Source organism: Haliaeetus albicilla, chromosome 1 (assembly GCF_947461875.1).
Source record: "Haliaeetus albicilla chromosome 1, bHalAlb1.1, whole genome shotgun sequence".
Classification (NCBI taxonomy): domain Eukaryota; kingdom Metazoa; phylum Chordata; class Aves; order Accipitriformes; family Accipitridae; genus Haliaeetus; species Haliaeetus albicilla.
Window position 1 is genome coordinate 49,955,741 of NC_091483.1, and position 27,812 is coordinate 49,983,552.

General features: G+C 39.5%; 1 protein-coding gene and 1 long non-coding RNA gene across 2 annotated transcripts in view; one reads left to right on the top strand and one right to left on the bottom strand.

Annotated features, from left to right (window-relative positions):
* The first annotated feature begins 7,729 nt into the window (after positions 1 to 7,729).
* On the top strand, positions 7,730 to 11,024 carry LOC138685526 (uncharacterized). The gene is made up of 3 exons (XR_011324833.1): positions 7,730 to 7,891; positions 7,958 to 8,046; positions 10,852 to 11,024. It is a non-coding gene; the product is annotated as an uncharacterized lncRNA (long non-coding RNA).
* Positions 11,025 to 20,562: 9,538 nt separating this feature from the next.
* The window catches only part of MTNR1A (melatonin receptor 1A), a 61,941-nt gene continuing 54,691 nt past the window's right edge, over positions 20,563 to 27,812 (bottom strand). Inside the window, exon 2 of the mRNA XM_069788769.1 lies at positions 20,563 to 25,834. Within this exon, the coding sequence (XP_069644870.1) occupies positions 24,966 to 25,834 (869 nt within the window). The 3' untranslated portion in view covers positions 20,563 to 24,965. The remainder of the gene's footprint in view (positions 25,835 to 27,812) is intronic.

Below are 27,812 nucleotides of genomic sequence, written 5' to 3' on the forward strand. Positions count from 1 at the left end.
AATCACTTTTCCATATAGCTGTTAATTCACTTGAGTATAGAATCTTGCTATATTTTATGTACATTTTTATACATTTTACATTTTTATAAACCTAAAATGTACTGTGCATTTCAGAGAGAGAGAGACAGACAGACAGACAGAGAGACAGAGAGAGACAGAGCACAGTTTTGATATACCTCCTTAGGTATTACTCAGGAAAGAGTGAAGAAAGAATTATTGGGAAAAAAAAGTTCAGATTGTGGAGCCACATGTCCTAGTGGAGGCTATAACATTACCTGACTTTAATGTAGTGGTACATAGAGATGGTGGCTTCTCTCAATTTTTTCCATCTCTTATGCTACATACCTTTGATAACTGTCATACTGGTGCATGGACACAAGTGATTGTGGAGTCTGATCACTCTGTAGTTAAACTCAGCCTTTGAATTTCAGTGAAGTTTTATGTGTTATTCTTAGGCACCACTGGTATTCATCTCAAACCACTCAGCAAAAAAAGAGCATCTTCTCAAAACACAAGTAAGGCTACCTCCAGATCTACCTAATGAGGCAACAGTTCATTTCTTTCTCCCAGAGAGTGTTGCAGTAGTCACTTGACTTACAGAAACTGAATCTGAGCTGACTTTGTTGAGGCAAAATGCAGAATCCACACAAGCATAAGTCACCATTGTTTTTGTAACATTTGGGAAAGCTCAGCCTGGCTGTTTTGGGAATTAGACCGGGAAAGAAGAGGCCAAATGTCTTCATTCTTTTTACAGGGCAGGTGTAGAGAAGGTTAGAATCTGAGGGAGATGAAGAGGAAAAAGAGACGCAAGGTGAAACTGACCTTTTAGAGTCTGAGAAGGGAGCTGGATTTGTAACACTTTTGAAGATGGGAAGAACAGGAGAATAAAATCCTGCTTTAGGGTTTGCAAAGGAAATGGATGATCATTTAACACTACGCAATTTGTATTTGGTTCCTGCTGTGTGATTTATAAAACATGTTTGCAGGGTGATTCTCCTTCTTTTGGTGGAGAAATCAAAGCCTCTTTCATAACTCTAGGAGAGAAACATGGTGTTTAAATAAGCCAGACCCACTACTGGAAGCTGTCCAAAGAACTTGTGATAACACTCTGTAACAAAGATATGACTGAATCACTAAACACAATAAAGAGCAAGAGGAGCCTTAGCATTCCTGGAAACAAATGATCTATTTTCTATTAATTCTGTTTTTCACTAACGTTCAGTATATTGACAGATAAACAACCTTTGCTGTTCCTTTAAGACAAAAAAAGCTACTTTAAGTAGCTTCCTATTTCTAAACTATGGCAGGTAGAAGACATCCTACTGAGTATTGATTTTATTGGATGGCAGGACTAAAACCTACTTTCAGATGGAAGTAAGGAATGTGAGCTTGGAGTCACATGCAGGGGCCATTTGACAGAATGACGCGATGGATACGTCCTTTGGTTGCTATGGTGATGGCTCATCTGCTTATATGTCCAAGAAATAGGGCTTTTCATTATTTTCTCTAAGAAGAAAAACTGCTAACTCATAACAAAGTGATTTGTTTTTGCTCTAAAGCGCAGCTAATGCGAATACCATTGCTGGGTTTTAATTTGGGCATGAAATTAATATCCTAAAGCAAATAATATGAACAAATAACTTTTCTGTCCTCTTCCTAGTTGTTTCTGTAGCATTTTTCACTACAGCAACTGTTTACTTCTTATGTGAACCTCCAATATATCTGCAATAAATTGGATTTCTGGAATAGTTGACATGAGGTCCCAGAATACTGTGGTAACTTTAATAAATTTTATTTCAAAGTAGGATTTAAATTTTTTTTTTATCTAAGTCATCCAGATGTTAGAGCTGGACAGATTTTACCAGCACTTTCTATTAATAGCTTCCCGAATATTTAAGTGAATTCTGTTCAGCTGTGGCCGTATTCTGTTTCTGGTTTTTTTCTTTGAGTACCCTCTGACCAGTCTCTATTAGTGGGAATGTTTACAAGAAGCCCATACAAAAAAGGCACAGCTGAAGCTCCTGAAAATAACATTTTTTTTAATGTACACAGGGAATATTTTTGTTAGAATTGCATGCTTTCACAGTCTAGGACCAGCAACACCAAGATGTGACTAATTAGATCAATTTCACGTGTCAACCAGAAGCAACTATTTGGTAGTACTTGATATTTTAGCTATTTTATTTGAGATGCAGTACTATGTTTCCTTAAGCAGTAGAAAAATCAGTAGAAGAATGTTAAACAAAAAAGCCAGAGAAAATCATGTTCTTTCTGCAATGTTCCAAGAGAAAAATGAAATTCTCAGTTAAGATTCTTTCAGACACATCAGCCATGTCATAATTAAATGTAGCTGTCTCTTCATTTTAATATTCCTAATGTTGTTTTAGAAATCCAAATAAAATAAATATCAAGAACAACATGATATGGAAAGTGTTATAGAAATTACAGACATATCTGCAAGGCAATGGAGCCATCCTCTCTTTCAACTAATTCAAAATCAGAATGCATGACCATGTAATTATATCGAATGCAGTAAGGGACTCTATGGCCTCCAAAATGTATTTTTGTAGATTAGGATATCAGTAATTGTAATGTGACACTTATTTCCAGATGTCCCCTTGATAAGTATGCCAGATAGAAAAACTAAAAAGTCTAAAAATACATTTTAGTTGGCATGCAGCCCCAAATCTGGAGGTACCTGTTGTAGAATAAGCCTGTTTGCTTTGAATTAATTGTGATATTTGTTTTGAATGATTTGTCCCCCAGCTATATTGCATTACACAGCATATTATAAAAACCTTGTTACAGTAATGCACAGCTATACATTTTGAATAGCAATAGTCTTCTCTAATATAATGGGAATTACTTTTTTTAAAGGAAAAGAGAATGCATGATTTTTTGCAAATGCCTGTGACCATGAATCTCCTAGTCATCATCTTAAATGATTTCTACAGATGGTACATTTTATTATAATGATAGTTCTGAGGTTGCAAAAAATACAATAACAGCTTTATGCAAATAGTAATGGTGATGACACACACAATGAAGCAAGGCCTAAGATTCGTGGGAGCAACTATGAATATTGTCCCAGAGCCATTCCCACTGCAAGGCATCTGTGCAAATTCTGTCACATGGTAGCTCTCCTGCGTGTTAGATAGTATCTCAATCTCTCTTCCTTTTTTTATAAATTATATTTAAAATAAGTAATCTGTTTATAAATTTGGGGTTTGTTTTCCTCAAAATTTTTTCACTCCAGATTTCTAAGTGTTGGCATAAGGCTAATAGTACAAGTATGCTGAGTGCATGTTTTTCTGCAGAAATAATCCAGATTAACCACAGGTAAACTAACCATCTGTTTTATGTTTGAGGAACTATGTCCCACACTGCAGTTCCTACCAACTGACCCATTTTGCCCTTATGCTAACTTAACAGCTAAATTGAGGTGAACAAATTTAAAGGCTTAAAGATCCCTTGCCATCTAAACTGTCTCACACAGGTCAAGCACTCTGCCAATATAGTCCGTGTCCAGCCACCTTTTGCATGTCATCACGCTCTGGCTAAATTTCGCCTGGAAGCAGAGCTTCCAATCTAGCAGGGAAGCTCTCCTAAGTGCACAAAATACTGACACCCTCACCTTGGTGCTGACGTTAGCAGACGTACACCAGGGACACGAGGGCCATCTGCAGTATCACTCGCCAGTGCTGAGAGATCTGTGCCTGGTTCCCAGCAGGGACATTTCTGTTTCTAATCTAGCCTCAGCTCCTGCGTTAGCTAAGGTGATGTTGGTCACAGCTGGCTCATCAGAGTGCCTCTGGGCTGGAGAAGGAGCAGGTGGTCTGCTTGGCCTGCCATGTTTTGCCTGAAAGAATATGCTGGACTTTAATAGAAAATTGCCTTCTTGTTTGTCTTCCCATAACAGACTGACCTTACCCGCTTTTCTGTGATCCACATTCTTGTCAAGCACCCCCACACACCCTGAACCCCACAAGAAATTTCTATGAATAAGCCATTGCCTGGCCTGTGGCTTGATCAAGCTGAAACACACTTCTCCATGGGCTGCGCTCCTTACTGCTTCTCTTCAGCAAATGCTCGTGGATACACACCATGCTTCAGCTTTTGGGTAGTATGCACCTGCAAAACAGCCTTCGTCTTCATTTTCAACGTCCTGATATTCTTCCGCTTCATGTAAACAGCAGATGTACTAAGCACTGCACAGGAACGTTTTGCAGCCATCTTGGTCAAGGTAAAAGGCAAAGGCCTCGTGGAGAATCATGGCAATGCTAGCTGAAGCGCAGGTGTTTGGGTGGATAGGGGAACCAGGCATCTGGACAAGGGGTGACGAATTGCTGTTAAAGGAGAGCTGCCTGTCAGCTGGTTGTCAAGGAAGGCCTGGGCCCAATCCCCCTGAGGAGACCCATTTTGCTGGGCTTCTGTTTGCCTTAGTGACTGGGGCTCCTGGCGGCAGGAGGCGGGACATGGCAGTGCCGGGTGAGGCATTACATCCAGCTCAGGTAAATCTGGTCCTCCTGAATACTCTGAAGCTTTCAGGGACTCCCCAACTAATCCGAGAGACAGTAAGCAGAGCTGACTGCAACGAGGCAATTATTCGTTAGTAGTCTGAGGCCTTCGTGTGTCTGTCCCTGGGCAAGGCTACGTGCGCCTGCTCGCGACCGCCTGCCGCTCTCTGAGGGCCTGAAGCTGCTCACGGGGCCAGCGCTCACCATGTGCTTTTGGCTCGGGTTGTGGTAGGAGTTGGAGCCACATGGCTACGGCACTGACTGCTGGCTGGAGAGGTGGTGACAGACTTCCAGGGGTGGAGGTCCGCACCCTGTACGCTTGCATGGGGTACACAGGATTAACACACCCCCAGGGCCAGCCACCCCCTGGGAGTTTGCAGAAGATCCAGCACAGCCTTTAAAATCCTAAACACATTTGTCGATTCCCATGCTCTGCAGTTGCAGTGATATACATACTTATATTGGCAAGGTGTATATATAGTGGTGGATGTAATTATCTTGTGGTTCACTGAGAGAAAGAGAAGGGACCCTCAGCCAGCAGCACGAAATCTTAGTTAGATAAAGGCCAAGATTTCATTCTCTGGTGGGGTAGAAATAGCTGTTATCACCTACACAGTGAGTGAATTTGGCCCTTGGGTCTGATTCATTCTTCTGCTACCTCAGCGTTGCCTTGATGCAAAAGCAGGAGATGGTTCAAGACGCAACGGTTGCAGAGCATTCCTTTCTACTGTCTTTTATTACGGTGCTTCCTGAGGTTTTTTTTGTGTGCTTCACCTTATGACTGAAAGTACAGCAATGAATAAGTTTCCATGAAGTCTTACCAAAGTCTGGTTTCTTTCAGAGGGGCAAGATCATCAAACCTTACTATTGTCACATGTATCTCAGATCCTGAAGTAAATGTATGCAGTTACAGGCAGACTGACATTGGCAACATTTTCTGTGGCCTCTGAAAAGAGCTCTTTAACAATTTAGATGGCTGAGATCTCTCCAGTGCTCTTTTGACATTTGCTGGCTGGAATTAAAAAATAATACACAATATAATTGCTATTTGTTAGATAAAAGTGCATTCTGGAATCAAAATAACTCATCCCTGGACTGAAATAGAGTTGTACTATTAATTCTGAGTAGTGCTTTTCATTTTTATGGTACCCATACATTTGTAGGAAATGAAAATGGAACTATTTACACTTAAAGAATTTTATTTTTTGTTCAATAAATCTTCAAAAAAAAAAAGCCATTCATATATTCATTATTTGAATTTAGCTAGTTTTCTTAGGCACTCTAAACCAGCAAATTTTTTACCTTGTACTTTAAATTAAACAAGTAATTTGTCACAAAGCTTTTACTATAACTGAAATAATCTTAAATGACAAAATACCTTTTGTTTCGTCCGAAAATATAATTAAATCCCAATCCAAACTGCCTACATATTTTATTGTCCTCTGCACTCTAGTCGGTATGTCATACTGTGATGGAAATATGGGCTACAAGTTTTCTAATTGCACACTGGCCAAACACATTGAAATAAATGATAAAATTCTCTTGAATTAAGACAGGCAATAGAAAGCAAATTAAATGATAATTTAATTGGAATTGAGTTTCAAATGAACATGTACAAAAATTTTCTCAGCTCCAGTAGGTAAAATTTCTCTCACAGAGATGTCTCCACCCTTTTCTACATTAGGAATATTCAACTTACGCAGGCTCTATAAATTCCAGAAAGCTTTAAAAAATTCACGTGCTTTCATGTAACCACAGTGGTGTTTCACTAAGCCAAAAGTTTACAGTAATACTACTCAAACACAAACACTTGACAAACCTATGCCTCAGTTTTCACATAAATCAGCTTAGAATCCTGCATATTATTGAAGTATCCTAAGAATTCAGAAAATAAAAAATGATGTGCAGGCACCTTGGTTTAAGTATGCTGGGGAATGCATGAATATATTAGCAAAAAGAGAAAACAAAAGAATAAGGGATCTTTAGTTTAATACCAATAGGTCTACGAACCACTTCTAGTTGCTGGATTACTGTAGGGTATGGTGTTTGGAAGATCTCGCGATGTCACGGAAAGACGGAGGGTTAGTCGCAGCGTTATGACGTATCTGTAATCCCGCCTACCCTTGTTAGTATAAAAGGAATTGACTGTGCAATAAAAGGCGGAAGTTGGCGCTCACACCGTGTGTGCTATCTGTCTCTTTCCCTGGTCCAGGCCGACCAGTGATCTGGTCGCAGCACCTTGATATGTAGCAAACGCTACATAGTGGTGACCCCGACGTGATCGGTCGCACAGGTGACGGTGGAACTTGCGCAAGTGATTAAGGTATTAAAGGTATTGGCTGATGAGGTCGGTGCCCGTGGTTCGATTAGGAAGGGCCCCACGGGCGAATGCATCCTATGGATGCTGCACTGGGGAGACATTTGGTCTCCTAGAGAAGTTTTGAGCCCTCCCAAATGGGGAGAGATTTGGGAGTCTTTGCTCCAATCTGCGCTCGCGGGCGAGCGCGGAGCTGCTGAACGATTGCAAAGTTGGGGAAAAGTGGAGAAGGTGGTCGCGGCAGGACGGAAGGTTGGGGTGTGCTGGTTGGCAGTGCGAGCTGCTATGTTTGCGGATGAAGCGCCGCCTCAGGAACAATGGGAGAAAGTGCCCCCAGGGACAGTAAGTCAGACTCAGACGGAGTGGGGGGCCGTGGAGCGGGGTTCACAGAGCGGTCCATCTCTGATTGAGGGCATGGACGCGGAGGGTACGGCAGAGATGGAGGTTTTTCCTGTAGGGACGGCACCAGCGGGGACGGATGTGCCCCCTCCGCAGTATCCATGGGAGGAGTTGCGGCAAGTGGTTTGGAAGGACTTAGAGGAATGCCTCTTGGACTGGGTTCCAGGCAAGGATGTCAAGGGAGATTTATACTGTCAGTTGAGAGAGTGGGAGGAACGGCCACCCACGCAGGGGATAACTGGGAGGCAGCGGGGGTTGGAGACTGTGGCAGAGGAGGAAACACCCCCCGCGGGGGAAATCAGTTGCCCTTGCCGGGAGAGCGGACTGAGCCTCCCGAGCCTTTGCCTGAGCCTATGCCTGCTGAGCCGTCAGCTGCACCCCATCCGGCGCTTCCTCCGGCCCCTCCCTTTCCGCCCCCCCCCCGCCCACTTGCAGCGGCACGTGTCAACCGGCCATGGAATGGCCGACGCCAGCCGCGGCCGCGGCCGGCCCCTGAGCAGAACCATCCGCGCCCCCGCCCCCGTCCTTTAATCCATCCCGCCTCTCGGAACCAGAGACGGTGAAACCAACTGCGCCCGCGATAGACGCGGAGCCGCCTGCAGTAGCCGCTGCGGACGAGAGGGAGAGGCATTGGAGGGGAGTAATAAAAAATGCCCTTGTGGACGGGACTATGCTCCAAGCATTCCCAGTTGTTGTACAAAATAATGGATAAAAAAGATGGGAGGCGTTTCACTGGAAAGTCCTTGAGAAATTAAAGACTGCTGTGAGTGAATACGGAATCCGCTTATTGATAAAGCCAGTAAGAAACCCTCGGTCAAGTGTTTTAATTGTGGTAAACTTGGACACATCAAGAGCCAGTGTAGAGTTTCTGCTAACAAAAAGACGGTGCAACAGTTGTAAGAAAGATAACCATACCACCAAGAATGCAGGAAGAAGGGAAACTTTACACGGAGCGCCAAGGCCCCTTGTGCAACGACACAAATGCAAGGGGTTTGGGCTGCCGGCCCTCAGGCAGCCTCGCAACTACCAGATCCGCCGCTGCAGGAAGCTCCAGAGTGGACGTGGAAACCGCAGTACACATTCAACACAAAGGGACCATTGGGGTTTGGGCTTAGTGCATTTTTAATGGGGCGATCTTCAACAGCTCTAAAAGGAATTCTGGTAGTCCCAGGGCTTATTAATGCAGATTATTGTGGGACTGTGAAAATTATGATTCATGTTTTAATCCCTCCTGTTTCTATTCCTAAAGGTACCAGAATAGCACAATTAGTTCCATTCAGGTCGTGTGTTCCGAACCCAGGTGAAGTACAACGTGGAGATGGTGGATTTGGCTCCACAGGGAAGCCACAGGTATACTTTGCCACGAACATAACAAGAGGTAAACCAGAAAAGGTAGTGCAATTGGAAGGGCCTGACGGAGTTATCGTCAAGAAACCGATGACAATCAGTACAGGAGCTGATGTTATGATTATTTCACGATGCATTTGGCCTCCATCATGGCCATTGATCAATCCAAATTTTGGCATTGCAGGGATAGGGGGCCACACAAGCCACCTTAGTAAGTCAGCTACCCATTACCCATTTGTGGTCCCCGATGGTGAACACGTTACGATGCGTCCATATATCATGACTACCCCAACTGAATTGTTTGGCCTCATAGGCCGTGATTTATTGAGCCAAATGAAAGCAACGTCAGTGAACCATCCTTTTTTAGGAGTGGTCACTGAGGGGTAGCCAATCCTGAAAATTAGCTGGAAAACAGATGAGCCTGTTTGGATTGATCAGTAGCCGCTAAATTCTGAAAGGCTGCTAAAAATACAAGAGTTAGTTGAGGACCAATTGAGAGCGGGTCATGTTGTTCCTTCTACCAGTCCATGGAATACACCAATATTTACCATTCCCAAGAAAAGTGGGAAATGGAGACTGTTACATGATCTCAGAGCTGTGAATGCAGTGATGCACAGTATGGGAGCCCTGCAGCTGTGTTTGCCATCTCCAGTTATGCTTCCAGAAGAATGGGATTTGTTAATTATAGATCTAAAGGATTGTTTTTTCACCATTCCCTTGCACCCAGATGACGCTGAACGGTTCGCCTTTTCGGTACCATCGATTAACAAGGCAGAGCCCTATAAGAGATACCATTGGGTCGTGTTACCGCAATGAATGCGCAATTCCCCCACTATGTGTCAGGTGTATGTGGCCTGGGCATTAGAGCCTGTAAGAAAGCAGTTTCCTCAGTTAATTATTTATCATTATATGGATGACATTTTGATAGTGGGAAGCAACTTGCCACAGGATGAAATTTTAACTCAATTGCAGGACATCTTAAGCCACTGCGGAGTAATAATTGCTCCTGAAAAGGTGCAAAAGGCAGCACCTTGGAAGTATTTGGGGTGGCACATAGATGCTAGCAATGTTAAACCTCAGAAGGTTCAAATAACATTAGAAATTTCAATGGTACATGATGTCCAGAAGCTTGTGGGAGATATCCAGTGGGTGCGGAATCTTTGCGGTATCACTAATGACGATATGGCCCCTCTGGTAGAACTCTTGGGTACGAGCGCACGTGCAGATGAGAAACGGGAAATGACAGAGCTGACCAATTGGTTGCAGCAGCATGGGAGCCTCCTCCAGGGAATCATTTTCAACAAGCACGGCAATCACATGCGTTCTTGCACCAAGCCGCTAGGATGCTAGCAAAGCAATTTGACTTACCACTCACTGATGCCCAAGGTATCATCAAAGCATGCCCCGATTGTCAAAAGGAAGAGCTGGGCTTGGGCTGTGGGGTTAACCCACGAGGTCTTTTGCCATTGCAGTTGTGGCAAATGGATGTCACCCATGTCACATGGTTTGGTGCAAAGTGTTATGTGCATGTGTGTATTGAGACCTATCCTGCTGCCATGTGGGCCATGGCACAAACTGGAGAAAAGGCCTTACATATTGAATGACATCTTCATGCTTCTTTTGCAGTGCTGGGTGTGCCTAAAGAAATTAAGACGGACAACGGCCCGGCCTATGGTTCTACACGATTTGCTCGATTTTGTAATTTGTGGGGAATTCATCATGGTACGGGTATTCCACATCTTCCCACAGGACAGGCTATTGTCGAACGGGCCAACCAAACCTTAAAGAGCATGCTGCAAAAAACAAAAGGGGGGAACCCAGGGCTTACTCCCAGAGGAACGATTGGCCAAAGCCTTATTTGTGCTAAATTATCTTAGATTGACAGGTGATCACAAAGACCCACCAATGGTAGTGCATCATGCTCTTTTACAGGCGAAAAGGACGCAACAAAGTACAGGAATCATGGTAATGTATAAGGACCCAGAATCCGGGAAATGGTGCGGACCAGCAGAAGTAAAACTTACTGGGAGAGGGTATATGTGTCTGCTTACAGATCGAGGCCTTCGCTGGATCCCGGCTAAGTGGGTCAAGCCATGGCTTCGCACTGATGCTGGGCCCGGAATTGTCCCAATGGCAACTGGCACGGCACCGGCGGGTGCTGGAGCCACTGATCGGACAGATTCTGACTAATAGAGTATTACACTTTAGAGGACCAGCGGACATTGAGTCCTTCAGAGAGGTTTTTAGAACAGCGTGCCTTATTGTATATAGAACTTGCTTTAGGTAAAAAGTGTGTTAAGCATAATTTGATTAAACATAGTGTGATTACGGGAAGACAGTGTGGGGTAAACGTAAAAGTTAGTTAAAGCCAAAATTAGGGGTAAGGTCTATTTCCATTAATAACCTGGGAACGAGGTTGATTGTGTTTCCACAGATACAGGACCACGACAGACTCCTGTTGAATTTGCACGACCATCATCATCTGGAGAATCATAGATGGTGTGGCAATATGAATACCACCTCAGTCGAAAACTAATGTATAGGTCACCTTGTCTAACATGACAGGTCAAGATTCTCTGTGCACCGCAACCGCATCATAAAGCCCATGAACGAATAGACAAGATGGCTATGACTCGTGCAGCACACCTGGCCAGCGAGCACATGCGTCATAGATTGCAACCGAGGCAGACTTTTGGCACCCGCTGGCCACTTGTGCTGAAACCCGTTCCTCTGCAAATGTATAAATACCGGGATTTTCCGAAGAGCATCAGGCTGGTGTACGGTGAGGCCATCGTTGCCTCTGTGGGGACGCCCACGGAAAGCTGGCACCTACCGATTGCTGGGCTGAGTTCATGGAGCAAGATGACACAAGAATGTATGGATGGTTCATCTTCCTTATTAGTCTTCATGGTTCGGGTCATTAGGGATAACGGGTTGGCTCAAAGAATTATGGGCATTATTGTAGTTATTGTGATTTTAGCTATTGTAATAATTTTACCTTGTTCAGCTTGTTAAGTAAAAATGGCATCCCTTATAATAGCACCGGCCAAGCCATTGTAGAATGAGCACATCGAACCTTAAAGACCCTGCTCGATCGGCTTAGGGAGGGGGAGCAGGCAGAGCCCTCCTGGTTGCAGGATAACTCACCTGTTCTCCGTACACACCGTCTTCTGTTAACTGCGTTAACTTTATTAAATCAGACAGTTTGAGGGGACCTGGAGCAGACGGCGGCGCAATGACATTTTACGAGCACGGAAGAGAAAGGCCCCTACCCGTTGGTCCACGTGCGTGACCTTCAGACACGCCAATGGGATGGGCCGTTTGAGCTGCGTTGTCTCGGGCGAGGGTACGCCTGTGTACAGATGCCTGAAGGGCTACTGAAATGGGTCCCTAGTCATATGGTTCGTCCTGCCCTAACCTCGTAGTGTTTGAGTGTTTTTTCTTACAGATCGCTGTCATCCTTTCCTGGCTTGTGACACCTTGGGTATCCGCTACAAATTTCTGGCAGTGGATGCAAAACCAACTGGAGGGGCCCGATGTGTATCTGGATGACATCCCTCTCAGAGCCCATCAATACGTGTCCTTATGGGATCCAGCTGTCAGAGACAGAGCTGAAAACATAGTGTACGAACAAGTGTCAACAGAAGAGTCACAATTGCTCACAGCCGGGAATCTGGAAGCCCCAGACAGTAAGCCTTAACATCAGCATACCAACGATAAACTTTATAAAGTAATAGAAGTAATTCTTTCCTAGCCTTAACTTTCCATTTACCACTTGTGTGAATTCTCTGTAAAGGAGCTCCTTGCTCTGCAAGGTAAATGGGACATTTATGTGTGTTTAAGACACAGTGTTTCAACTTAGTTGTAGAAATATGCTTATGCTCATAGTACTTTACACAGTTACTTCTTTGCGTAGAACTGTTTATAACAATAGAAACTAGCTAGTCATAGGGAGGGGGAGATGTAGGGTATGGCGTTCGGAAGATCTCACGATGTCACGGAAAGATGGAGGGTTAGTCGCAGCCCTATGACGCATCTGTAATCCTGCCTACCCTTGTTAGTATAAAAGGAATTAACTGTGCAATAAAAGGCAGAAGTTGGCACTCACACCGTGTGTGCTATCTGTCTCTTTCCCTGGTCCGGGCCGACCAGTGATCTGGTTGCAGCACCTTGATATGTAGCAAACACTACAGATTACTTTAGAAGAGTTTGAATTTCCAAATAAGCAGCAGATTAATTATTCCACTCCTGTATGTTGTGTATTTCCAGCCTTGATTGTGTTGATTTACAGTGCAAGAATCATACTTACTTCAACACTTACAGCATCGTGTGAGTAGATATGCATTTGCCAGGTGAAGGAGCAACTGCACATTAGCCATGTAAGAATTTCATGTGCAGTTCCATACTGGAGAGGCTGCAGTTACAGGCCATATGCCAGAACAATTCGCTTGGCACTTGGCTAACCCCCTCGTTATTTCTGGAAAGGTCCTACACAAGAGCTTGGAGGCTTCTCATCTACAACATGCACAGGACACAATTATACATGGGAATATGAGTGGATAAAAATAGTGGTTAGTGCTTCTCATAAAGGAAAACAAGGCTAGGGAAATTATCTGAGAGTTTGCTTAGTTTTGGAAAAAAATTATACTGGCTTCATGAAGGCAGGGAGTTGCATCTTAGTTCTCAAGATTCAACCAAAAATTGCATATCTTAAGCATGTTAGACTGCTCCCATAGCAGAATTAAGCTTTGTCAAAAACAGGCTGAGTAAAGTTACAATTTTTATTCAAGAAGGCATCCTGAGGGTTTTTTTGTTTTATTTTATTTTGAATTCCTGCTTCAGTTCTAATATGCTCCTATATTTTTAAAGCCCTGTTTGTTTTATATGTTTGAAAATGTGTACATTTTAGGATTGTAAAAGTTTAGCCAACAATTGTTATGCATATTTGAAATTACTATATATTATTGGGTTGTTTGGGGTTTCATATTCAAAGCAATAATTTGGAGACAATGTAAAGGCAGTGATAAGTTGATCCAAATCAAAATTGATAGCTCTAAACCACCAAAACTTTTAGAAATAATTTCTAATCCTGGAATTGTTATGTAAGGAGAGTACAGATAAACTTTGTCAAGAGTTGTATGCTGCTGTAAAATCCTGAATGATCTTATTAAACCAAATCCACAAGATTCTCTTATTATATGGGCATATATGTTTTCTCTGCTGGGTGCTACTAAGGGCTGTCCCCATGTGGAATTTGAAGTACCCTCATGCTTCCACAGTCAGACCTCTGGGTCTGACTTGCAATAAATACTATCTGAAAGGGAATTTCACCACCTGTCACTAGCTGCTGCTCTTGATTTGTGCAAAAGGTTGTACAGACCTGCACAAAAGGAGAGTTTCATCAGTATTTTGCTCATCCAGATATGCACATGTGCTGGAAGTGATGTATGAGCTAGCTGAACTTAAGCCTTTCCTCCAGGTCTTCCAAATGGCATGAGCTCATGATGCCCTGCAGGCCTTATAGGATCTATAGGAATAAGTGAATTTTGTTGTACAATTGCCTCTATCTATTTTAATGTTACAAATATTCAGGGTGAAAAAAACCAGGAATAGAAATTTTCTAAGGGAAAAGAAGCCCTAAATAGTTGGAAGAATAACATCTGTGTTTATTTTTTATGAGAAAATATTTTCTTAATATATGTAATATACCTAATTCTTACAGGACTATTTCAGTAATAGTGTTAATTTTATTTTATTATTATTTTATTTTTACTGTACTTTAATATAAAAAATTTCCTTAGACCTGAATAGCAATAAAATTCTCAGTAAAGAAGATATACAGGCAGTTCATTCACTGTGGTTTCCTCACACTGCCTCATCCTACCTAGGATTATTTGCAAATAATAGATGAAAAAAATAACAGAGTGGAGGTGTTAAAAGATAGTCCTGTTATTTATCCACCCAACTATTCACAAGCTATTTTACATTCAAGTGATAAAAGAACACTGAAGTTTATTGAAGCTTCTTGTTGTGCTGTTGAGCATGGGAGAAGTACATGGAGAGTGCTTTTCCTGGTTTTCAAATATGTATCTTAGTATAGGTCTTCTAATTTCAGCACGATTATATTTGTTGTTTTTCACCTACAAACAGTTACAGGAGAATATCACTCTTCACTGGAGAAGAAAAAGTAAACGTCTAGTCCTCCAGGTTTTAAGGAAGGGTTGAATATGAATATTATTGCATCTTAAACACCTGAAAATGGAAAGCAAATTAAAGTACTCTATTTTTTATTATTATTTGAAAACACATTTTTGTTTAATGCCATTCTCAGGTTTTTGTGTGCTTGATTGATGCTGTGTGAAGAATTAGGGCTGGCAATCCCAACTTTCAGAGTGACCAGGGGGCCAATTCCAGTCTATTCCTTTGAATTCTGATTAAGTCTCACACTTTTTCCAGAAATATATCAAATCCATGGTGTGGAATTGAGTAGGGAGAATTTATCCTACGCTATTTGCAAGTAAAACCATGTATGTATTTGATAGCTGGTGTCGTGGTTTAACCCCAGCCAGCAACTAAGCACCACGCAGCCGCTCACTCACTTCCCCCCCACCCAGTGGGATGGGGGAGAAAATCAGGAAAAGAAGTAAAACTTTTGGGTTGAGATAAGAACGGTTTAGTAGAACAGAAAAGAAGAAATTAATAATGATAGTGATAACACTAATAAAGTGACAGCAGTAATTGATAAAAGGATTGGAAGATACAAATGATGCACAGTGCAGTTGCTCACCACCTGTTAACCGATGCCCAGTTAGCCCCTGAGCAGTGATCTCCCCGTCCCCACTCCCCCCAGTTTATATACTAGATGTGACATCACATGGTATGGAATACCCCTTTGGCCACTTTGGGTCAGGTGACCTGGCTGTGTCCTGTGCCAGCTTCTTGTGCCCCTCCAACTTTCTTGCTGGCTGGGCATGCGAAGCTGAAAAATCCTTGACTTTAGACTGAACATTACTTAGCAACAACTGAAAACGTCAGTGTGTTATCAACATTCTTCTCATACTGAACCCAAAGGGTAACACCATACCAGCTACTAGAAAGAGAATTAACTCTATCCCAGCTGAAACCAGGACAGCTGGTTAAAGGAACAGTTTGTGCTGCCTCTGTCATTTATTACTGAAGTATAGCCATCCTGGGAGCATAATTCCTGTTGCAATGGAGTAGCAATGCATATCAATATTAAACAAATCTTTAGTGCATGAAGGGAAAAATATAGGTTAACTCTAAAACAGAGGAGGGACCTTTAGGCAGGGAGAAGATTATAACTTAGGCTTGAATTTGGACATAACTTACCTATTCTTCATGGTGTGTCTTTTAAAAAAAGACAAATAGAGGTGCCCTGATGATACATTTCGTCTGAATGAGATCAAAATGTCCTCCAATCTTCCACAATAAAATTGGACTAGTATTGACTATCATGACTGGATAAAATTCACTGATAACACTTGAAAAGTTTTCGTTCAGATGTCCTGTTCAAATACCAACCAATTCAAACTTCACCTGCAAGGTATGCTGACATAAATGTGAGAGAGCAAATTTCAACAAAAGGAACGGTGTGATTTTAGTATAAATTACTTACATTCTATTTAAGTTCATCTCCAGAGTTAAAATACTTGCTTTTTAGAAGCAGCAAACACAGAAAATTCTACATTTCTGTCTCTGAAAACTGAAGAAATTCTGCTAATTGGATTCACTTTCTCTTGCTGCAAGCCTTGAAAATAAGAAAAAACTTCACAGGATCTACTGTAACAACTCCGTTGAAATCCATTAATTCCTTGATCACTGGTGTTAGTAATTGTGCTCTCTGTTGCCTATGAAAGGAAAGAATTAGGACTAGTAGACAGTAAAATGAAACACGGATGGCTTTTGCTAGGGGGTTAGTGTGGTCCATGCCCACCAGAACTTCATGAGCACCAGCAAAACCTTTCAGAGTCATTCCCCTCTTGCACTAAGCATGCGTGGCGCTTCTGCTAGCACCAAGCCCAGCACTGCAACGTGTCAGATCAGGAGGTATACCCTGGAGCGCGAAGTCTGCTGTGCCTGCAGAGTAGCCACAGTGGTGATCACTTTGCCTCTCCTCGAGCTGGCAGAGACAAGCATCTTAGAAAATCTGGCTGAGAGACAAGGGACACCCACTACAGGGTGATTTACAAGATAGCAGCCATTCTTTTCTGTTTTTCTACATATATAGCAGCTAACAATTCTTGTCTTACTGATAGCAATGACTAAACTTACTGTTTTAGTTTATAAGATATTCTTCTATTCCCCTTCCATAAAGCAAGTATGCACACAAACACACACACAGACACACGTGCAAAGTCCACTCCAAAATTTTATGTTGACATCTCCACCAGCTAGAAACCATTAGGGTTGAATGAAATGAAATGAAATGAAATGAAATTAAATTAAATTAAAAGTAAGATAACAGGGGACATGCAAGTCCAATAGTTCAGTATAGCTCGGTTTGTTTTTTGGTGTTGACCAAACAAATGTAATGCATATGATTTTCAAATGCTGTAGTCACTCCCTATGGTTGTTACTTACTCTTTACTGAATGCAAACTCTAATTTTCATAGTTGTCTACAATTATGTATACCCAGCTGTATCCAAACATACTTGGAATGCATTATCAGGGTTCTCCTTGAACATTTTCCTCTTCCAAAATAGAAGGAAGAACTGAAACCAAGAATGTCACAGAGAGATGCTAAATGGCTCTTCTCAGTATCATGGAAGACTGTCCAAAGGTTGTGATGCTGAAGAAGAAAACTAAAAAATAAAGTAACTGATGAGGCTGAAACTGAACTCTGGTTTAAGAATGCCTTCATGTGGCTACAGACACTGCTCTGAATTTCCTTAATTGTGTGTTTGTACTCTGAATGGAGCTTTTTTCATTCCATCTGCCTACACTATCATCATTCTGCCCTTAACTATGATTAGAGGGTTAGTTTGTAATAATTAATATTTGTCTTTAGATGTGACCCAATGACACTCTGAAGTTATTTATGAGAAAGTTCAACAGTCTCTTGGCTTGCCTTCCTGAACATACATACTCATCTGTGAAAAACAGTGACAGTTGGTTTTTTTTTGATCAGTGTATTGGTGTTTATATACAAGCAATGTCCTAAATAAGAAGATTATGAAAAATTATTCTCATTATTTGAAAGTTATTCTGGAGATTTGATCATATTTTATTTCAAGATTCAATACAAACATTACTCAACTGTTTCTTTGACAACCAGGTGGATTTTTTATTTCAAATTCTTCTACTTGCTGAGAAATTCATTAGGTAGTATTATCTGTATTATAAAAACACTTGTTAGACATCAAGGAAACATTCTGAGATGATAAATTAACTGAAAAAATAGAATAGTTGCTTTTCTGTATTAATAAGGAAACTTTTAATTAGCTAATTCTTTCAGGATACTGTCCTAATTGCTCTGAAAACACTTAATTTCTAACAGCAGTGAAGTAATTGTGTAAGATGGATTCTGTCTTTTGATTACTGTTTTCCCAGACAACAGTTTTCTAGCAATAAGTGAATCAAATGCAAGATCTGTCTTGAAGGAGTAAACCAGAAACAATAAAAGACAAGAGGTAAGAGAGTCCTGTTTAGGACCAGACTGACTATCTGGCCCTTAGATTCTCAACTAATAACAGACATCATTTATTCATGTTATAAACTGTTACGCTTGTATTAAATCGTAGATTCTTGAAGGTGATTAGTACTGAAACTATTGTATTTAGTTTGTCTGTAAGATGGTCTTTAACTGATATCAAACTACTCTTAAAAAACACAAGTGGTCATAATAGATCGCAACAGGACAGGAACATTTCACAGTCAAGAACATTATGGCGTACATTCACTGGTATGGACCGATGGAACAGGGACAGCCAAGCTGACAGCATGGTCAGAACTGAGGAACAAAAGCACATCATCTGGGATTGGAAAGGTGAAAGGACTAATTTGGGAAGGAGAAGTATTTCTAGGAGTTTTCTGGGAAAATTGCATTAACATAAAAAATGGTTGAGAGAGATGATCTGTAGGAACATAAATATTAATGAAGCAGTTAATATTTCTGCTTTCAAGCTACACAAAATTTATGGTGAGACGGACATTAAATGTTATTAAACTATCAGGAAAGACTAGAAAATAGTCAATAAATTACTGGCATATTAGCCTTTCAGCCAGTCTGAAAGTGAAGTTTGGGGATCTAAGGGCTTTCTAGTAGGTTTAATGTGCTTGTAGTAGCTATATTTCCTTATGCTGGATGTAAACATTTACTTGAATATAGTATTTGTGGACATGTCTTTTTACATAACTTGAAGGTTGTAAAGCATGCATATGTAATCCATAGAACTACATAATATTTTTATGTAACTTTAAAAATAATCACAAAGGGTTTACTGATATTGTATCATTAAAAAGTGAACTAAAGTATCTCATTGATTTACTCTTATTAGAAGTTAATTATGATTTTGATGTTATTCTTGCCCACATATGTTTTTCTGTTGTTACCAAGCCTACATAGTAATTTGTAATTTGAGTGGCTGTCCTGCTCTCTCCTGTCCTAACCTACCCTACTACTGTTATATTTTTAAAACCTAGTTTTTACCGTATTAGCAGTTATTGGTTAGTAGGGAGAAAAAAGGACATTGCCAGTTTCTTAAAACAAATGATCAAGCCCTTTGGCTTTCAAAGTGCACTGTATTGTGTTAGTTCTGTTTAACATTTCTAGATCACACATAGTTAGTCAGATAAAACGTCCATATACTCCAGGATCCTTTGTCCAGTATCTATACTGAGGAAGAGGGTAAGAACAGGGCAAAAATATAGTGATACTTCCTCCAGGTATCATTCCAATAACCCTTGGCTTAGGGATTTCCTGGTGCTGAAGTTGTATTTTTGTGCTTGCTAGCCCTAGGGAATCTTCTTGCTGTGAATCAGTGCAGGGTTTTTTTTGTGTACCTGTTTAGGGTTTGTATAGGCAGTACTCTGTGGCAGAAAATTCCACAGCTTAAGTAAGTTGTGTGGAAAAATATTTTGGTTTGAACTATACATCTGATAACCTCATTGTATTGCCCTGACTTTTATACACATTATGAAAAACTGAATATTTCTACATACTGAAGAAGAGTGAAGAGTATGTATTTGAATATAAGCACTTTTAGATTCTGGAAACAAACATGCAAAGTAAAATTCTTGTTGCGATTAAATGAAACCCTTGTGCACACATGCAATATAAGCAGAAAGTATAATGGTAAGTAGATTTCCTGTCTCTGGATTGATCAAATCTCTTGTGTTAGGACAATTTTCTGCTAAATAGATACTATTTATACAGTTAAGAATGAAGCCAAATAAAAGACTGCTGACTTTATATATTTAGTTATAAAAATTACAAATCACAGAAAGAGTTCCACTGGATGAGGTTAATTCTGCAGATCTTTAGCAGGCAAATTCACAACCTGGAGAGCTGATAATCCATGACCTCCTTAGAAATAAAACGTATATTTCTTGTGTAATAGTGTAAAATAGCTAATTTTTAGATTTATGAAATCTAATATGCTAAAATTCTCAGCTGACATGAACCAGTGAATCTGTGCTGGTTTATATGAGCTGAAAATGAGACATTGTGTCTCAAATACTGTTTGGTTGTAACTTTTGGAATAATCAGTATATACATTTATGAATAACATGCTTCTCAACACTTTGGTCAGTGTTTGGTAGTAAGGATGGTTTGAGTGATGAGTATTTTACTGAATTGGGAAAATATTTTCTGTGACCATTATTAATACATGTACTTCTTTGCTGAATTTACTTTTGTTTCTATTAAAAATTCTAAAGGCTATTGACTTGTACTGTGAGTCTTTCCCACCCTATTCTTTATTGCAATCTCTCAGACACATATTTGAGGTAGGAATAATATTTTAATGAGTAAATTCATAAAACCACATAATGGAATTCTTACTTAACACAGGCAAAAACTGGAGATACAGTACATGGGCTATAAGCCAGGCCACTACTTGAATATTTTTTCTTCTAAGAAATTTGGCTTTGGCACATGTGATTTCCCAAGCCTCAGTGACAAGATGACAGACATTTGTAGTTCTTAATTATTTGTAAACCATATTAATGATACTTAGAAAGTGCAGTTATTAGAAAAGAATTAAGAATAACCATCCATCTGTATTACTACAGTTTCTGAACAAGATGTTCAAATAGAAGAGTTTCTGAGATTCTATTTTAAACCTGGTGACCACATATACTTATATACTTGTGTATTATATTTTAAGGAGTTTTTTAATGATTTTTCTTTCAGTGCAGTTTAAGGGAAATAACAGTTCCCTTCAGTATGTCATATTTAATCTGTTTTAACATGATACCATTTCAAAAGTGGTCCAAAAGAAGAAAAAAGTGCAATATTAACGGACTATAGAAAGATGCGCTATACACTGCAATATAGATTGATTACAATAGTATGTTTATTGTGGATGATTCAAAGACTTAGTTTCTAAAACAAATAAGAAAAAGAAAAATAGTAAAATCATTGCTATATATTATGCCTATTGAAATAACATATATTTGCTTCATATCTATGCACTTCCACTAGCCCAGTGGAAGAAGAAAATGTGCAAAGCACTCTTAAGTGAGCTATTCCAAATGAAATTACATTGTTGCATACAGTTACAGTTTAACTATAATAAATACCCTGTTAATTGATATTAACATATTCATTAATATTCTCTTTGCTGGTAAATATGAAATAAAGCTAAACTTCTTGTTAACGTGAAGTTTGCAGTGAAGCTGACCACCAATAAAACTATCTATCTGTAAGGGTTCAAGATGCGTTGATATAAGATCATATTCAGATTATCAACATATTCAAGATTGTGATATATGAAAGAAATTCTTGTAGGATAAGGTCAGGGTCAATTAGGCTATAAGTCTTCAGTGTGTTGCATGCTCCTTCACAGAGGTTCTTTGGCTTCATTGGGGCTCAGACCAGAAATGGATAGGAAGTAGGAAAGGGATGGGTCCCTGCAGGTGTTGTAGACTGCTAGGACTCATGTTTTAGAATTAAATCCATCCAGGGCTGATGACTGCTATAGGACAAGTACACTATCTAAAACTTCCAGATAGAACTCTAAATAATGCATTTGTGCTATGCTACCTTTTCATACAGGGGAAAATTTAATTACTTGGAATGTAAAAAACATGTCATGGCTCATCCATTTGCACAGAAGCAACTAATTTTGGATAAGTTTCTAACTCCATCTCCTTAGAATGGACAGAAATCATGCTTATTTTCATCAGTCATTTTTATATTGACCATAAAGAGTCTGATCATGTGCGGTGCTGACTTACATTGTCATGCTCGTTGTCAATGAGCAGCTGACGAGGCTGCTGATTGTCTTACATTAATCACTTTGACTCCTTTGAAGCAATAGAATCTGATTAAAAGAAATAGTTACTGCAGAGTTTAACATCATTATTCTTTCACTTTTGCAATGAGTGGTTTTGCAAACCTTCCCTAAAATGTACTTCAGAATGTCAGTAAATGCAAAATTAATTTGAAGAGGCCAGCAGATATTGCCCAAATTTTTCATCCATACCAATTTAAACTAAATTCTAAAGACTAACACTCTTCCCTTCCCCCAAAGAAGAACAAGAGATTAATTTCTTAAAATTATTGCTATATTTAGCAGCTCATAACATCACCAACATCCACACTTCTGTGATTTAGATTTAATACAAATATTTCAAAATACCAGATCTGAAAAATGCTCTCCATTTTTATTACAGGCCTATTCAATAAAATATATAACTTTGGTATAATATGTTTTATTGCATATAGCAAACCATTTTCATTATCATCAAAAATATATTTTAGCACTTGTGAATTACAGGGGACTTTAGTTCCTCAGATAACCCACAATATTAGATACAGTATCTTGAACCAGCTCATAAATATGTAGACATGATAAATGTACATTTTCTGTTGGAAATGGCAAGTGAAAGATCTTTGAAAATTCTAAATTTACTAATGATTAAGCTACTTACACTATCTTTACGCTACTTTATTAGATGCATTATAAGACATTATTTTCATTGAAAATATGCTTTAAATAAGGCAAGTTTTGTAAGATTTTAAATAGTGTTTTTTCTTACATGAAAAACTTCTTTTCTTATAAGGTGCCTCCCTTGCTATTCTGAAATCACTACACACAAAGCAATAAAATTACAGAGCTAAGCATCCTCCAAGGATGAAACCATAGTGAAGAAAGCTGTGATATACTTTATGCTGTTAGCCATGTTGTAGCATATTGCATCATATGATGATACCACAATAGAAGAGAGCTGGTTATTTACACAGTGGTTCTGACTGGCAGATGTAAACAAAGATGAGTCAAGCACCTCGGCAATGCATTGACTTGCTAGTTCATCTCCAGGGTTTTACAATGTTGTTCATTAGTTCTGTTGTCAACTTGACATGAGGCACCTATTTTTAAGGTAAAAGAAACTGGTCAGTTGACAAAGTGTCAGTGGGGGTTTCAAGTAAATATGAATCTACTCCCTTTTAGTTTATTATTAAGTCAAGGGTACATTGATGTATGATCCAACAAAGATGAAATGCTCTTAGATTTGTATGTAGTCTAAGGAATTATATGACATCGAGTGACTGTTGGTTTCTAAGACATATAGGCTCAAGAAAATCTCCAGTACAGCAAGTAATAATTTAAAGGAACTGTTTAGGTAAGTCCATGTTTTAATATAGATTAACAGAAGTCTGATGGTTTTTTCAGAAACTCTTAGTTCAGTTGAAATGATTGGAATTGGCTTGGAAAAGCTCAGTGTACTTGAACATCAGTGTAGGTGTGAACACTTGAGCATTAAAAGCTATGACAGTTGGAGCACCTTTCCAGAACAAAATGCTCCTTCTTTTTAAGGTCAATTTGAGGGTGAATCCTATTGTTGTGAATTGCTTTTCTCCACCGGTGGACTTCATTATAAACAGAGTTTCACTGTTGCAGGAGACAGCCTGTCTAGCTATCCTTCCTCACTTCACAGTATGCTTCTCCTCACTGAAGAGGTGCCTGCTGTCTGTGGAAGGTCCACATAACAGGTCCTGTCCTGAGAGTTACATGTTCCTCCTTGTACCAGGGACATAAGTAGGATCTTCTCTTTTCCATTATTTAAAGGCGTCTAATTGTTCTAGGTTATTACACTACGTTCATCATTGTGGTAAACACCTAATTATTATTTCAAAAAGCTTATCTGTGGCAGATTACAAAATAACCTAAGTCTCAGGCTATTATCAGGAGATCAAGTTGAGAAAGATGTTAAATGCTCATCCTGTAAATATTTCTCATTTTGCAGGCTTTCATGAGGTCAAGATTCCACTAACCAGACAAAACTGTCATCCTCACCCGCTGTTCCTCTTAAATGCATTGATCTTCTTCTCACAGAAGTTTAGAACTACAAGTGAGAAATAACGGTCCTTCCTCGTTTGTGTTTCTAGGAGGTGTTTCCCCAGAAACTCCTCTGGGGCACTTCGTGATTTTGTGAATTACTGTCTTATCAGAAAGAATGATGGTTTATATTTCTCTTCCCAACCCTCCTACACATTTTCATGCCCAAATGGCTTGAGCTGATGAATCATGGCTCTCTTCTTTCCTTGCTGTTTATCCTCCTGCCCTTGCACCTTTGAAGATAATCAGTCACGTATATTTCTCCTCCTAAAAGCTATTTTAAAATTGAGAACTCATTTGAGAATGCCATTCCTAGGAGGGCTGGCAAGGTTTAATCTCCAAAATATGAATAATCGTGTCCATGTTAGGAGCAAAGCAACCCTAATGAATTTTCAATTACTTTGATTTCTCACCTCACATTTCCTAATATCTTGCATAAAGGTCTGATTTAATCTTTTAAAAGAAGTTCTCAGAGGTTTGAGAATCAGGAGCATAACCTGGCCAGAAGAAGCAGGCAGAAATTGGTAGGAATAGTTTTGTGATTTCTTTTATTGAGACAGACAATGTGGATACTTTCATTTCAATCTCCTTCTAGTTGTTTATCTCCATTTAAGGAAAAAAAAAAAGTATCCATGCATAATTTTGTAATTCCCTCACTGTGTTGTTATAAGAGAGCTATACCCTTGTATGATAGGATCTGTATGTCAAGGCTCTGTAACTTCAGTTCCCAAATACCATGCAAGGAATTTGATCAAATGCTTTCAGTGTAGAAGAGATATTTCACCTTAATATTTAACAGTAGGTCTAATAAAACAGATACTTTATGCGGATGCTGTTGAGCGACAATAAGGTTCCCATTTTCAGACAGAGTCCACTTTCACTTGATTGTTGTTTGTAATCAATGGAGAAGGTTTACTTTTCATCCTGTCTCCCACATCATTAGAACTATCCTGGAAAAAAACTTTTGCTGTACAAAAAGTGACAATAATTCTCTTGTATTCTCTTCTGAAGTTCTGGTTCAGGAGTCCATATATGATAGCATTAAGGCAGCTGTTGAAATATGCCATGTAATAACTGGATACAAACAACCACTCTGGAATCCTAGGGATTACAGTTTCTGGGTTGACAGCCACAGCAAGGCCTATAAAGTTCAAAGGAGCCCAGCAGACTGCAAACAGCACAAATACCACAAACATGGTTACAAAGTTTCTGAAGTCATGTGGTTTTAGCCTGGGGTTGTTATCTGGTTTAACCCTTCGCCTTACCTGAATAACGAGGATCCATATTCTCAAGTAACAGAAAGTAACTATGGCTATGGGAAGCAGGAAATGGAAAAACACAACTGCTATTGTATATGCTGAGCTCACAGATTGTGCAAATGTACATGAGTAAATCCTGGGGTCATATTGCAGTGATCCCACAAACAGGTTGGGCACAATAGCAACAAATGTTAGGACCCAGATAAGAACAACATAGCACAATGAATTCTTGTCACTGTACAGCTTGTCATATTTGAGACTGTGACAGATATAGCAGTACCGATTGATAGCGATGCCTGTAATATTGAAGATAGATCCAATGACACTTAGGCCCATCAAGAAGCCACTAATCTGGCAGTGAAGGTATCCCAGGTTCCATCCGTTGTGAAATACAGATGTGAGGACCAGTGGATATGGGTAGATTGCTACAACCAAGTCTGCAACTGCCAGGCTTACAACAAACACATTTCCTGTAAAATAAATATAAAAAGGCAAGTATTAGTTTTTCTTTTGCTCTTTTCTGTCACTTCTGCTCTCAATAAATTAATGAGCAGCCTTAATGGAACACTTTAAATGTAATTAGTTTCTACTTTCTAGATCAAAATCCATTGTCATATATCAGAAAAAAGACACTCATTTTTAATCTAAAAAGGAAGTAGCTTAACTTAAAGATGCACCTTTTAAAAGAAAACTGTCTTTGAGTTTAATTACCATGACCTAATATTTTTATCATCTCATTTATTTGCATTCTTCCAATCACACAGACTCACAATTCATAACTTTAAACTTTGCTTTGGTTTTAAATAGATAGTCTCTTGAAAAATCAGCAAAATAATACGATTACTAATACATATCAGAACTCACATTTACCTTCCATATTTAATTTAATTTCTTTTCCTTACATTATCCGTGAAATTTTCCATTCCTGAAATGAAAATCTTTTTTTCCCCATTTCTATTTCCAGCTTTCATGACTGTAACATGACTTTTAAAGTGACCCTTTTTGAATCTGCTGGCTAGCACTGTCCTGGTGTTGGCTGGGACAGAGTTAATTTTCTTTCTAGTAGCTGGTATGGTGTTACCCTTTGGGTTCAGTATGAGAAGAATGTTAATAACACACTGATGTTTTCAGTTGTTGCTAAGTAATGTTCAGTCTAAAGTCAAGGATTTTTCAGCTTCTCATGCCCAGCCAACAAGAAGGCTGGAGAGGCACAAGAAGCTGGGAGGGGACACAGCCAGGGCAGCTGACCCAAAGTGCCCAACAGGGTATTCCATACCATGGGACGTCACATCTAGTATATAAACTGGGGGGAGTGGGGCTGGAAGGGATCGCTGCTCGGGGACTAACTGGGTGTTAGTCGGTGGGTGGTGAGCAATCACATTGTGCATCACTTGTTTTGTATATTCCAATTCTTTTATTATTATCATTATAATTTTATTATTGTTATTATCATTATTAGTTTCTTCCTTTCTGTTCTATTAAACCATTCTTATCTCAACCCACAAGTTTTACTTTTTTTCTGATTCTCTCCCACTGGGTTGTGGGGGGAAGAGAGTGGGCTGCTGCATGCTACTTAGCTTAGTTGCTGGCTGGGGTTAAACCACGACAAGCACTTAACTAAACTTCTCAAGAGTCTAGCTGAAAGGAGGCTTAGCTGTCTTTCCTAAGTATGAGAGACATACTCTTCAGTAAAAGACGTGATGCCGGGCAGTGACCTAGACAGTTCCCAGTCACTGTTGATGCCAAATTCTTCTCTGCCTCCAAACTGGAAAATTAAGCAATGATCTATTCTCTTGGTTCATCTTTTAATTAAAATAAAGGGAGATTATTTTAGACTGTGTTAATTCTTGATAGAACCCCTCTCTGTTCTTCAAAGACAATGGAACCCATCATAACTAGATGTTTTGAATTAATCTTTTGAGCATAATTATATATTCTTTCTTTAGTTGCTTAAATGATAACTCATCTGAATGCCTCAGAACCATTCCAGTTTCTAAGAAGAAGGTCACAAGATACATTGATATAGCTTTTATTAATTTTTTAAAAATAACTACTACATGTATTGGTCTAGTTATTCATGTCCATATCTACAGAAAGCTATAAATGTGTATATATACATGTGTGTAGATTTCTAAATGCACGTGTATGCATGTATACATAGGTGTGTGTGCGTCTGAGATTATATTTTGGAATTCTGAGATTAGACACTGAAGTTGAAATACGAGCTTCTATTGCAACCTATAAGAAAATATACTGCTAGTTTTAGATGACGTAGAATTTCATTATTAATCCAAAGTGGGTTTGGTGGACTGTTTTATGCATTTATTTTGAGTAGATAAAATACAAATAGATAAAAATAGGTTAAAAGAAAAGGTAAAAGTATTTATGAACCAATAGGGCATTTTAGCTGTTATGATTCTCAAAACTATTTTATTAATATATTATCTC